Genomic DNA, 15,004 nt, shown 5'->3' with positions numbered 1-15,004 from the left:
AATGCCACCGTGCCGAAACCATTCCCGCGGCACCGCCCCCGGATGACGCTCCAACTGCGTCATGCCCCCGACTCGCCCCCCGATGACACGCCGACCGCGTCACGCCCACCCCAAGAAAGCCCCGGGACTTACGCGCGTCCCGGGGCTTTGCACACGCCGGAAGCCTAGGCAATATAGGCTCGGTGCCCGCAGGGACGTTTTAAAAGGGTTACGCGCGTACCTTATGCGCGTAACCCTTTTAAAATGCGGCCCTTACTTACGCACCACGGCACATGCCCATTGCAATGTAAATATGTAAATTTACTTCTGCTAAGTAGGAGGTATAACTTGTAAAAAAAAAAAAAAAAAGCCACTTTGGAGGGGTTAAAACGGGCTGGTGTAACTGAGGGTAGTGCAGTTCAACAAACTAGGGTGTGTGGGGGGAGGGGGGATGGAGTACCTAGCTCTTATCTGAACGAACTGGTGGATGAACTGGTTAAAAAGGAAATGGCGTGGATGTGCACCTGTTATAACATACCCTGATTTAAGCGATAGAATTGGGATTTGTGCGCCCGCCCACTTAACATTAGGTGCACATGTGCACATGGCCAGGCTATTTTATAACGTGCACATATATGGGTGCACAAGTTTTTAAATGGCTTTATATCTGGGCATGGGCAGACACACACGTGCCAAAGTGTCCTCGTGTCCCATTCCCTTCTCACTGCAGAGTTCTGCACTGTTATTCATGTTTAACTTTTCTCTACAATGTTTTTTTCTGAATGTGCAGATCTGTATTGTAATCGTACATGGGATGGATGGCTGTGTTGGGATGACACACCTGCCGGACAATATGCAACTCAGAATTGCCCAGACTATTTCCATGACTTTGATCAAACAGGTATGCATTACTTTTTATTTACAAACATATTGGGGTAATTTTTAAAGCCATTAAATTTTAAAGTCATTTATGTACATTTATGCGGGGTAGGATTGGGGCAGGGACAAGATTTGGGTGCCTAGTTTTGATCTTTGAAAGTATGCATGTAAATATACAGCTCTTGAGCAGTTGTAACTTTGTGTAAAAATAGGTCCTCACTGGGTCTGCACACACCTAAAAATTTTCAGGTGCATAAATTCACTTGGAAAATTCAGTCAAATGTCTCTGGTTATAAAGTACTCACAGACTTTATTTTATTTTATTTATTTAGTGTTTTTCTATACCGACATTCGAGATAAGGATCACATCATGCTGGTTTACATTTAACAGGGGGTGTAAACAGCAAATAAACTAAAACTGTAACAAGTGAAGAGAAACTCTGCAGTTCCAATAGAACAGGGAAGTTCAAAACTGGGAGAAGAAGGAAAGGCTAGAGGAATTTAACAGAAAGAGCAATAGTTTACAATGTTCAAAGAATGTCTGACTGTGGTTGTTGGTGAATTAAGGTTCAGTTGAGTTCTGGAAAGGCTTGCTTAAACAACCACGTCTTAAGCCTTTTTCTGAAGGTTAGAAGGCACGTTTCCTGTCGAAGATCCGGTGGAATGGAATTCCATAGTGATGGTCCTGCTGTAGAGAAGGCCCGGTCTCTAAATGTTATATGTTGAGAGGTTTTAGTATGTGGAACATGTAGTGAATCTCTGTAAGCTTCTCTGATGGGTATGGTGGAAGTATGTTTTCTGAATGGGATTTGTAGGTTGAGTGGAGCGTGGTGATGGATGGCTTTATAGATAATGGTAATGGACTTATGAATGATTCTAAAGTGAATTGGCAGCCAGTGTAGGTCTTTGAGAATTGGAGATATGTGGTCTTTTCTCCTCAAGTTTGTCAATATTCTGGCTGCCGTGTTTTGGACCATCTGAAGAGGTTTGGTGTGGGACGAGGGGAGACCTAATAAGATAGAGTTACAGTAGTCTATCTTAGAGAAGATTATTGCTTGCAGAACCGTTCTGTAGTCATGAAAGTGAAAGAGTGGTCTTATTCTTTTCAGGACATGTAGTTTATGAAAACAGTCTTTAGTTGTTTGGTTAATAAAAGATTTTAGGTTTAGACGATTATCAATAATAACTCCTAAGTCTCTTGCTTTGGAGATGTGAAGGTTGGCTGGTGGATTCGTCGTGATGTTACTGTTTTCCGGGGATATGAGAAGGAATTCACTTTTTGAAGACTTTAGTATTAAGTTTAAGCTAGTGAGGAGGCAGTTGATTTCTTGACGGCAGTTTTCCCAAAATTCCAGGGTTTTTGTGATGGATTCTTTAAGGGGAATTACGATCTGGACATTGTCGGCATATAAGAAGTGTTTTAGGTTCAATTTGGTTAACAACTGGCATACTGGAAGAAGGTAAATATTGAAAAGCGTGGGGGACAGGGATGAATCCTGGGGTACTCCTATGGGGGAAGGATAACGAAGGGATTCTTTATTGTGGATTTTAACCTTGTAGCCTCTGTTCCCAAGGAATGTTTTGAACCAGGCCAGTGCAATTCCTGTTATGCCGATGTTCGTGAGTTGGTTGAGGAGGATGGAGTGGTTAACGGTGTCAAAAGCTGCCGAGAGGTCCAGGAGAATCAGTAAGAAGGCATGACCTTTGTCGAGGCCCATGATGAGGTAGTCTGTCAAGGAAATGAGTAGGGATTCTGTACTTAATGCTTTTCAGAATCCATATTGGGTAGGGAACAAGATGTTGTGGTCTTCGATGTAATATGATAGTTGAGTATTAACTAATTTTTCCATGACCTTGACTATAAATGGAAGGTTGGAGATCGGACGGAAGCTGTTGGGATCTAAAGGATCCAAGTTTGGTTTCTTTAGGAGTGGTTTGATGGATGCCTGTGGATCACATATTGTAGGAGGCATGTATGTATTGTTTTGTGTGAAAGGATTTAATCTCTTTTGCACCTGCTTCTGTAAGGAGTCCAGAAAATGCAACACCTCTGCTTCCTTACCCTCTTGCTCATGGAAGGCATCTAACTCTACAGAATATTTACCATAGGAATAACCCTACCCAGAGTGGTGCTTCTGGAAGGAGAATGCAGAAATAAAATCAAATAGAAATTACCTTGTTAATTAACATTGATTCTTATTTTTATATTTTGTTGTATTTATGTATTTGTGTTGGTTTTATTTATAAATGTTTTTATTTTCTGTGAACTGCTGTGATTTTATTTTATATAGAGCGATGGTATACAAATAAATGAAAATGAAATATCCTCCATGGCACCCTATTAGGGCTTAAAATTTTCCATCAGCTGCATCATCATTACCCAATCATGATGCCCCAGGTGGCAATAAAACATAAGAAATTTCCAGAGTGGATCAGACTGAAGGTCCATCAAAACCAGCATCCTGTTTCCAACAGTGGCTAATCTAGCTGCACTAATTGCCTTAACCACATCCTCTGACAATTCCAGAGCTTAATTTTGCATTGAGTGAAAACAAATTTTCTCTGATTTGTTTTAAATATGCTATTTGCTAACTTCATGGATTGCTCCCTAGTACTTGCATTATCTAAAAGAGGAAATAACTGATCCATATTTACCCATTCTAGTCCTCTAAAGATTTTATAGACCTCTATCATATCCCATTCAGCCGCCTCTTCTCCAAATTGAGCAGCAACAAAGATGAGAGTTTGACTAACACAAATTTTATACTAGTTACCAAAGAAGAGGAAACTGGAGGCTAGATGATGATTGGGACATAACACAGTTAAGACATTTACCGAGTCATACCATGGGTCCATTGGAAAGTGAAGGTCCACAAGGCCAGTCACCTAGGCCAAATTCTGATGTGCATAAAATACACAGGAAAGTGATATGCTGCTAAAATTAGGCTAACTTTTCAACACTAGGTAATGCTTGTCTGTATTGACAGACATATCTAAAATAGGTGTAATCATATATATTAGAGAAATATACATATGTTGCTAGGAGCCTACATGGTAGAGGGCTCTCACATAGAACATTATATTTGTGCACAGTTACACACATAATCTAATGTTGTGTCCAGTTTTCTAGACGAAGGATTAAGGAAGCACCGCACTCCATTTACTTTGCCATGTTAATACTATCCTTACATTGTGCATTTTGGGCACAATGTAAGGATAGTATTAACTTTAACTTTAAAAAGATCCCATTCTTGCCATACCATTACCAACTATGTCCAGGTAACAAACATTTGTATATTACAAACAAGTCATTGAGTGCTCTACTGTGATCAAGGTCTGACCAAAGCCCAATGACAGGGCCCAGCCAGGAGGCCAGGTCTGGACTTTGCTTAGGCCCAGGCCCAGGTCAGGAAACTGGAGTCCTGGCTTTGTATGCACCATCCTCTTCTTCCTTCTTTAAAATGATGATGTCCACTGGGGACGCGCCTGAGTTAATTAACTCTATCACCTTCCTCCTCAGCGGAGGGAGCCATTTTGATGTACAAAAATTTAAATGAACCAGTGTCTGAAAAAAGAATTTGCTGAAACAGTGTAATCCACTGCCTCTTGCCTGCAATGAGCCCCAAGCAATTATCAGTCACCAGCACTAAGCTGTCATATCATGTACCGAACCCAAATTCTAATTTTTGTAACTCTATATAGTAAGAATATAAGAACATAAGAAATTGCCATACTGGGTCAGACCAAGGGTCCATCAAACCCTGTAACCTATTTCCAACAGAGGCCAAACCAGGTCACAAGAACCTGGCAAGTATCCAAACATTAGATCCCATGCTACTGATGCCAGTAATAGCAGTGGCTAATCCCTATATTAACTTGATTAATAGCAGTTAATGGACTTCTCCTCCAAGAACTTATCCAAACCTTTTTTTCCAACTTTATTTTCATTTTCCAATTTTCAACCATACATGAGAATAATAAACATCTGCATATAATACAATGCACAATGCTTTCCCCCGATCCCACCCACCCCCCACCCCCCTTACCCCACCTCTGATGTGTGTGAACAGTTCCTGGGGTTTAGTAGTTTAGTTCTCCATGACTAAGACTCTAGGGTGCATAAAGCCCTCAGAATGTGAATAGGATATAAGTGACTCTCTGTCCTGAAAGAATGTGGGTGTCTGTTATGATAAATCCAGGAGCTTACTGCGTGCCTTGGCCTGGAGAGAAAGAATAAACTCCTTCCATCTGTTCATAAACTCCTTGATTCTCGCCAGTGTCGACCTCTTAGCTGTGATGTACTCGAAGATGGCCATGCGATGCAGTTTCACTCTCCACGTCGACACCGTGGGGGCCTCCTCAGTCAGCCAAGTTTCCAGAATAGACTTCTTTACCAACGAGAAAGTTTTCCGGAGAAACAATTTCTGGGGAGCAGAAATCGTAACTGGTAGAGTGTCCATCATTTTGAAGAGACAAAGCGCTGGATCCTCTGGAAGGACTATGGGGTAGATTTTCAGAGGGCTACGTGCATACGTTACGTGCATAACCCCCAAAAACCTACCCCAAACCCCCCCTGCGCGTGCCGAGCCTATCTTGCATAGGCTTTCGGTGCACGCAAAGCCCCAGGACCCGCGAAAGTCCCTGTGAGGGTAACCTCCTCCACCAAGACCCCAGCAGTGCGGGTCTCACATGGGCTCGGGCTCGGCGGCCCGTCGGCCATCTTGTAATCGGCTGCCTTCCCTGGAGGTTTCTTCTCCCGCTGCGTTTTACACGTCATCGGGCCGCCAGTCTGCCAGAAATCTGCCAGATGCATTTGGGTAGTCATGAGGAAGATGGAACACTATTTGTTTCTCCCGAAAAGTGCCGCGAAATGGCGAGTTTTAGCCCAGAGTGGAGGGAGGACCAGGAGCTGGCAAGGCACACGTTTCACCCATGTATCAGATCACGTGGTCTTCTATCCAAACCTTTTTTAAACTCAGTTACACTAACTGCACTAACCATATCATCTGGCAACAAATTCCAGAGCTTAATTATATGTTGAGTGAAAAAGAATTTTCTTAGTGAAAAAACTACCATCAATTTTTCTGAACTTGCAGCTGGTGCCTTATGCCCCTCATTTTGCATGATGATGCACCCAGCACGGCCAGTGTTTCAACAGTGAAATGCTGTCTTCATGAGGGGTCAAACATGCATTTTATGTACATGTTCCACATGCGGAATCCGATCCCAGGCTTATTTATGGTGGCAGATAGGACGAGAGTTGGAAGGGCCTAGGGAGGCCCCAACTGGGCTTGGCTGAGACCAGTCAAGTAGGCCCAGGCCCAGACTTATTAGCAGGTTTGGAGGGGCCAAGAGGCTTAGTGAGACCCTGGGAGATGATGGGAGACCCTGAGAACTGAGATAGTGTGGGGGAGGGAAGGGCCAGGATAGGCTCAGTTTCCTTTAATTTTTTGGCTTTTTTATGCTTAATTTTGTTTGGCAAATGAACCAAACCCAAATCATCATTAAGTGAACCAACCCCCCCCCCCCCCCCCTCCAAAAAATATTTGTGAACAGTGGTAATTTTCTATAATGCTTCCAGCTTGCACCTTCTGTTTTTCCCTAATGAGGAAAAGTTCAAAAAAGATTCCAAGTTGGTGACCTGACAAGATATATAGAAAATCACCACTGGATGTGACCAAAAATTATACACTGAACTTCAGTGTACTTCTCTTTATTAATTCAATAAGAAAAGAGTTAACTTCTGATGCAGTAGGCTCAGGCAATGCTAATATTTCAGGAGTTTAAAAGGTACGCTACCCTGAACATGTGCTCATAAAGTCATGTAGCATGCATATAGCATGATTTATGTGTATAAAATGCATTTTATGTGCATAGTGTACAGAAAACACGATTTGAGTGCATTAAAGTTGTGCTGTAAAATGTTGTGCATTCAAAACTAAGGATGTGCATTTATTTAAAACAAAATTACAAAACATGACAAATAAGACTAATTCATTCATGTCGCTGCATCGGGCCTGGGTCACAGCCTCAAGGTCATTTTGCAGTGTGAGGCCTGGGTCCGGGCCAAGGATCTAGTATCAGAAACTGACCTATGGGCCAGGTTGCAGTGTTGGGCCTTGGTCTGGGTCCCGGTGTAGACTCAGACTCAGGCGTCGGTACCCGGCATCTGGGTCAGGTCGAAGCTTCGGCCTTCAATAGGCCGAGGTCTCAGCATCCTATTCTGCTCTTGGCCTATGCAAGGCTGAGGCTTTGGCCTGGGCCTAGGCCGAAGCTGGCAGATCCCCACTGGACTGGGTAAGTGAGGGCTGGGGTGGGGGATCCCAACCGCAGCATTTTTTTCAGGTAGGTGGGTGGTGGGGGCCCTGGGAGGCCTTGTTTTTGGTTTTTGACCGTTTTTCTTTGTTTGGATTTTTTTAATTGTTTGATTCATTTTTTTCTCACAAATGAAAATGAATCAAACAATCCATGAACAGAAATGCATGGGGCAAAACCCTCCTGAAAACTAAAATGATGTGTTTTCTGCTGCACATCCCTACACAAAATATGAGTTAGGAGACAAAAAATATTTGTAGGCTTAAAAGTGAAGAGGTCAATATTCAAAGTGTGTTTATTGATATTTAGCTGGATAAATCTAACTTAGCTGGCTAAGTAGCAGTCACTGAATATGCACCTATGCTCAGCAGCTGCCATTTATGAGGGGTCAAACATGCATTTACAGGGCCATTCATCAAAATGTGCTACTGCGTTATAGCATTCGGTAATGCATGCTATGGCACGGTTTTAACACTGGAAATAACTGCGCATTTTTCCCTGCTGTTAAGCTGTATGATATCCCCAAAAAGGCTGTAATGCAATTTCTGATAAATTTTTCAAATTGTATTTTGACCATTTCTGAGCTTGGGAGGAGAGAGGGGAGAGGAGTGGAGTGGAGGAGGGAGTGGGAGAGAGAGACAGAGCCTCTGGGGAGGCTGTTACTGTATTCAACTATTTATATGACTATAGGAGGGCCAGCTAATAGCTCGAGGTGAGGTGGTGGTGGTGGTTTAGGGGCCAGTTAACATGCAGAGTGAGACGTACGAACAGCACAGTACACCTCGGTGAAGATTTGAAGTCATGCAGAGTGAGGAAAGTTTCACAAAGATGAGATTTCTACTATGTTATCTCGGCCTGGCTTGATGGTACCCTATTATAGAGTCCATCAAGCTAGGACGAGAGAATATTGTGGAAATGTCATCTTTGTGAGACTTTTCTCACTCCAAATGACGTCAAATCTTCACCGAGGTGTACTGTGCTGTTCGTATGTCTCACTCTGCATGTAAAACTGCCCCCTAAACCCTAAACCACCACCAACACTTCATTTGCATGGAGGAGTGCTAATTTGTGTGCACAATTTTACTAATGCTTGTGCACCATTTTTTCTGTGCTGAAGTTCTTGTTGCACCGGGAATAAGGTTTTACACATAAAAGCGTGTACAACCACACACTAAAATGTGTACACAAAGCTGAGTATACCTTATTACATTGGGATTTAAAAGAGAAGGATGAGCTGGGAGAAAGAAAAATGCAAGGAGAAAGGGCTCAAGATAGGGTTGGGGAGGCAGAGACAGTGGAGAGAAGAACAAATAATGGAATAAAAAAAGGAAAAGCATGGAGTTGAGCAAATGCATATAACAAGAAACATAGCACATAATTTTCAATTGAGCATCACAAATCATTTTACATGTTAGTATTTGCTTCTATTTTCCAAGAACTTTGCTGAGGGCATAGAATGAGAGAAATACATTTAAAATTAGCCAGCATGTCTCAAAGTTGCCTCCAGCCTCATTGAACAGCAACTTATAAAAATAACTTCTGATGTTTACTGGAAAGTCATGCATCAGCCAGATATTATTTGCAGCAAGTTAGATTTCAGAATTAATATTCAGGAAGAAGAGTTGCCTAGATTAGCCTCTGGCAAACAATTTGTACAGATAAAGCTGATATTGCATAACTCTATATTTGTATGCGATCAGTCAGTAATAAATTTGAATATTTAGCAAGTCAAAAACTCATCCATGATCAGGTCTATGTATTTGTAATGGAAAAGGGAGATTATTGAACTGAATTAAAATGAATTGACTACATCTGAAGGCATTTGTCTCCATCACAATATTATACATAAGTACAAATCAGGAATCATGTTAGAATTTAAAAATAAAATTATCTGTTATGCTGTAGTTTTCTTATATCTAGGTCTATTGATGTTGAAAGACCCAGAGCACCCTTCTCCATAACAGATCGTGGCCCACCCTAATTAAGTTTGGTGCCATTTCCAGCAGGCAGGAAACCAGTTTCCTCCTATTTGTGAAGATTCTGGGAGCTAGGCCAATCATAAATTTGTTCCCCATGTGTCAGGGCTTAATTTGTAGACAAAAAAGAAGGAGCGGGAGAGAGAAGTGGGAGAATTTGGGGTAGGGTAGGGTGGGGAAGGGAGGCAGATAGGGGAATGGGGCCAGGGCTACATATGACCTGTGTGAGCCAGATGTGAACTTTCTCCAAAACACTCACACAAATATATATGTGAACATATCAAGTAGCAGAAGAATTAGTGGGGCTAACAGGCTTTCATATCCCGTTTCTTCCATCTTGGCCATTCTCCATTATGGCTTCCTCAATTGTGCCAGCAAACTGCATATGTGGCTGCTCCCATCTCAGGGTAAGCAGCTCCAACACACTCTGGTTCCTCCGGGGCCTGAAGAGGCCAGAAATGATCTGTATCACCACCAGCTCTTCTTTTATTTTCTGCAGGGGAGCCAGAACTGATTTTTATTGCTGGTTCTGCCTCCTTGAGCACAGGAAAAAAAAAAGGTGGTGCATGTCCGTTCAGGCTAGCTCTAACAGAAATTAAGCCCTGGAAAAAGGATGCAAAAAGAGAATGAATTAGCATTAGTTTGAAATGTGTAAGCTGCATTGCTAAACACTGAGACCAGGGTAGAAGCTTTGAGAACTGTCACTGCTGTTCATAAGTTTCAAACCGTATTTTCCGGCGTATAAGACGACTCGGCATATAAGACGACCCCCCAACTTTTTCAGTTAAAATATAGAGTTTGGGATATACTCGCTGTATAAGACTACCCCTCTTCCAACGCATTCCAACATTTACAGCAGGAGGGAGTGAGGAGCGAAGGCACGCTGCCCGATTGGCCGGTGCTGGGCAAAAGGGGCTTGCCCAGCACCGGCCAATCAGGCAGCGAGGGAGCAGAGAATGAACTTTTTTTCCAGCGTCCGGTGGGGGGGAGGGAGTGACTCGAGCGAAGGCACGCTGCCTGATTGGCCGGTGCTGGGCAAAAGGGGCTTGCTTTGGCAAGCCCCTTTTGCCCAGCACCGGCCTTCGCTCGAGTCACTCCCTCCCCCCCACCGGACGCTGTAAAAAAGTTTAAAAAAGTTCATTCTCCACTCCCTCGCTCCCCGATTGGCCGGTGCTGGGCAAAAGGGCCGGTGCTGGGCAAAAGGGGCTTGCTTTGGCAAGCCCCTTTTGCCCAGCACCGGCCCAGCACCGGCCAATCGGGGAGCGAGGGAGTGGAGAATGAACTTTTTTTACAGCGCCTGGTGGGGGGGGAGGGAGTGACTCGAGCGAAGGCATGCTGCCCGATTGGCCGGTGCTGGGCAAAAGGGGCATGCCGAAGCAAGCCCCTTTTGCCCAGCACCGGCCAATCGGGGAGCGAGGGAGCGGAGAATGAACTTTTTTTACAGCGTCCGGTGGGGGGGAGGGAGTGACTCGAGCGAAGGCATGCTGCCTTCCCTTGCAGAGCAGAATGAAACAAGGAGGGGTGGCGGTGAGATGATCTGAAGCTGCTTGCTCCGTCCTCGCAGCACAGAGGTCAGCGCTCCACAAATGGCTCCCGTCGCCCTACGCAGCGAGCTTTACACCGTCCTATACACCGGCAAATATTCGCCCTTTAAGATGACATCCGGCGTATAAGACGACCCCCGACTTTTGAAAAGATTTTCAGGGGTTAAAAACTCGTCTTATACGCCGGAAAATACGGTAATCACCTTTTTTGTACTTGTAGTGTTCGCTTCAGTAATGTCCTTTCTCCTCCTGTTCCCTATGCAATAAGAGGGAAGGGGCTAGTTTAGGGAGCAGAATGGCTGTTGTTTGCTGTTTGGTCCATGCTAACTCCCTCCTCTCCTCTTCCCCACTGTTATGATCAGTGGCTCATAGTCTGGACCCACGAGCCACCTCACTCACCCCCCTATGCCATCATGATGTCCCAGCACTCGGATGCCAGGACAGTGACAGCTCCGGCACAACGATGCAGCCTTCAGTCTCCAGTTTGGCCCAATTGCTGCCCACATGCTGCCGCCATCTGGCTCCTGCCTGATGTCCTCTTAGGCGCACCCCCCTCCCCCCAGTGCACTGCCTCTTAAAGGGGCCACAGCAGGAAATCCCTTGCGGTGCCCTCTGATGATGTTATCAGCTTTCAGTATTTAAGTGGTCCTGTACTCCCCCTCGATGCCTCAGCAACAGGTCTTCTGGAGTCCTTGTATCCCAGTGTATATTGCTTCCCTTGTGCATCCTTGCCTGAGTTCTCATCTTGTCTGTGCCTTTTCTTGTTCCTGGTTGGGACTTGCCTCATTGGTCCCTTGCCTTGCCCAGTCCTTGCCTATCTGTTTGACTGAGTTACCTTTGCCTTATTCCCAAGTCTTGATTCTTTGGTTTTGACCTCGGCATTGGATCTGGAATTCCCTTAACTGCTGCCTGGACCTGACCCCTCACTTTGACCTGACCTTGCTAGTATGCAGCCTGCCCAGACCCATCTTCCTCGTTCATACTGTCTGCTGCCTATCCCGACTTCTAGCCTGTCTGCCATCTTTGCTGTACGCTGCCTGACTGGACCCTGTTGTGTCCATCACTGTCCGACGTCTCTGCTCCGCCCACCTTACCTCGTTGGCGCCTCCCTTCGGGTTGATGGAAGGCTAGCTGCTGCTTCGGCGTCTCCAGGCTGTCCTCCTCCGGCGTTCCTGGACCGGTTCGACGCTGCAAGCCGCCATGTTGACCAGATGCCTAAGGGCGCGCACAGCCCGACTAATGTACCAGCGTTGGCGTGAGCCTCAGGGGCATCCCCCTGAGATGATGTCACCAGCTCCAGATATTTAAGGTCTCAGTTTTCGCTAACAAGAGGAGTTAGCAAGGGTTCACTTCCTCCTGGTCACTGCGGATGGGATTCGCTCTCCGCAACCCTAGCTACTCTGCCTCCTTGGACTTCACTAGAGATACCCGCTTCTCAGGGGCCTCGTTTTCTCTTTTTCTTTGCAGGTCGCAGTCCGGAACTGGTACTCGCTCCTCGAGGGCCCACATCCCGGACTTGCTCCTGAATACCACTTCTGTTAAGAAGTCATCGCTGCTTACAACATTATGAGTTTCCATCTATCTCTCAGAGCCTTCCCTGGGTACAGATACTCGCTCCTCGAAGGCCTAATGTATACCATCTCCTGGGCTGCCTTAAGAGACTATTGTGTGAGTGTTACCATCAAAGACTTATTCCAGAACTCTGCATATACTGCCTACTAGGGATGTGCAGACAAAAAGTTTACGTTGATAAGTTGATAAGTTGAAGTTGAGGGTCAATTTCGTTCAATATGGACATATGGAGAATTCCATAAGTTGAGGGTCTGTCCATATGTTCACCGGTTCCCTAAATAAAAATTTAAAACCCCTCACCCTCCTTAATCCCCCCCCACCAAGACTTACCAAAACTCCCTGGTGGTCCAGCGGGGAGTTAGGAAGCCATCCCTGCACTCGTCTGCGATTTCCTCATGGCGCCGATAGTCTGTGTCACAGGGGCTGCCGTGCCATTGGTCAGCCCCTGTCACATGGTCACCGGCGCCATCTTGTACTCCTACCACGTGACAGGTAGGTCATGTGGCAGGAGGTCGCTCTGGGACCCCCGTTGGACCCAACCGGAACTTTTGGCCAGCTTGGGGGGGCCTCCTGACCCCCCCAAGCTGGCCAAAAGTTCAGGTTGGGTCCAGCGGGGGTCCGGGAGCGGAGGCGCGGAGGAGCACGTGACGTCGGCGTCACGTCGGAGTGACGCGGACGTCACGTGCTCCTCGCAAAGGAATACAGGGATGGCTTCCTGACTCCCCGCTGGACCACCAGGGAGTTTTGGTAAGTCTTGGGGGGGTCAGGAGGGTGGGGGGGTTTAAGTGTTTATTTAGGTTCAACGTATTCAACATAACTATGTTGAATACGTTGGAACTCGCGATGCGTTTCTCCTCAAACCTTTTTTTTCTCTTTTAAAAATATAAGTTGCGTTTTACATATGCGTTCAAAACGAATGCACATCCCTAAATCCAACATGTAAAGTCTAACTGGCAGACATTTCCATTTAAACGGCATCACGGGATATTCATACTAATGAATTATTAATATTCTCTTAGGCAATAAGTATTAGGGATGTGAATCGTTTTTGAACGATTAAAATTATCATCAGATAATTTTAAAATCGTCCTAAATCGTCAGAGTGCATGATACAATACAAATGCCCCCGATTTATCGTCATAAATCGTCCTAAATCGTTAAATAGGGCACGGGAATTATTTGGGGGAGGGCGGGAAAACCGGCACACCAAAACAACCCCTAAACCCACCCCGACCCTTTAAAAACAATTCCTTACCCTCCCCCACCCTCCCAAACCCCCCCAAAATGTTAAATTACCTGGAGGTCCAGTGGGGGGGGGGGGGGGGGGGGGGTCCCGGCGCGATCTCCCGCTCTCGGGCCATCGGCGCCATTTTGGCTGCCACTAATTAAAATGGCGCCGATGGCCCGATAAAAAAACAACCCACCGGACCCTTTAAATCGACCCCACTTAGCCTCCCCCACCCTCCCGACCCCCCCCAAAACCTTTTAAAATTAACTGGTGGTCCAGGGGGGCCTCGGGGAGCGATTTCCCATTCCCAGGCATCAGCTGCGCTAAAAAACAAATGGCGCCGATGCCCCTTTGCCCTTACCATGTAACAGGGTATCCGTGCCATTGGCCGGCCCCTGTCACATGGTAGGAGCACTGGATGGCCGGCGCCATCTTTACTCATCAGCCCCTATACTATACTCTATAATAGGGGCTGATGAGTAAAGATGGCCCGCGCCATCTTTAAAGATGGCGCCGGCCATCCAGTGCTCCTGCCATGTGACAGGGGCCGGCCAATGGCACGGATACCCTGGCACATGGTAAGGGCAAAGGGGCATCGGCGCCATTTTTTTTAGCGCAGCTGATGCCTGGGAACGGGAAATCGCTCCCCGAGGTCCCCCTGGACCACCAGGTAATTTTAAAAGGTTTTGGTGGGGGTCAATTTAAAGGGTCGGGTGGGTTTTTTTTTTTAGCGGCGCGGGCCTCCCTAAAAAAAAAATTAGCGATGTGAATTGGAATCGGAAACGATTCCAATTCACATATCTTATCGATCAGATTTCCCCCCCAGCCGAACCTGATCGTTAAGACGATCTGGCACACGATTCACATCTCTAATAAGTATTCAACCTTTAGTGTCTCTGGCTTGCTTTTCTACTTGTCTTTTTTTTCTCATTCACTGCTTTTCTGTTTATTTTTATTTTTTTTCTCTCTCTCGTATCCTCTTTCTCTCTTCTCGGTGGTGGATATTTTAATATTTCTCTTCAGTCGTTCTGCTCTTTCCTTGATACTCTCCTTTCCTCATTCTTCCTCCTCTTTCTCCTCCCCTCTCCTCTCCATTCTTCATTTCCTTTCTCCCACATTATCTTCCAGGATTCCCTCATCCCCAAATCCAAGGTAATCTCTCTCCCTCCCCCCCCCCCCCCCCCACCATCCCCAGCTCTCTCTTTTTCCAGTCCTCTTTCTCTCCCTCTCTGTCCGTCTAATACTTGTCACACTTCCTCTATTCAGTGTTGTCTTTATTCACCCTGGTTTTCCATCCCCAGATCTCGTCCCTTATTCCAAGTCCCCCCTTTCCCTAATCCTGAGTTGTTTTTCCACATCTATCTTCCCAGTACCTGGTCCTCCCTCTTTCTCTATCCTGGGTATTTTCCTCTCTATAACCCATTATCTAGTAGGGGTGGGAAATGGGAAAATTTTGTTTCATTTTTTGGAGGCTTTTCCTCCATGAAATTTGTTTCATGTACTGTTAATTT

The 15,004-nt window shown here is 45.6% G+C and overlaps 1 protein-coding gene across 1 annotated transcript in view; it reads left to right on the top strand.

The window, feature by feature from the left end:
• CALCR (calcitonin receptor) overlaps positions 1–15,004 on the top strand; it is a 493,707-nt gene that overhangs the window by 26,194 nt on the left and 452,509 nt on the right. The window contains exon 3 of the mRNA XM_029587050.1: positions 770–880. Coding sequence (XP_029442910.1) covers positions 770–880 — 111 coding nt within the window. The remainder of the gene's footprint in view (positions 1–769; positions 881–15,004) is intronic.

This window comes from Rhinatrema bivittatum, chromosome 2 (assembly GCF_901001135.1).
Source record: "Rhinatrema bivittatum chromosome 2, aRhiBiv1.1, whole genome shotgun sequence".
Lineage (NCBI taxonomy): Eukaryota > Metazoa > Chordata > Amphibia > Gymnophiona > Rhinatrematidae > Rhinatrema > Rhinatrema bivittatum.
This window is presented reverse-complemented; position numbering and strand designations above follow the sequence as displayed.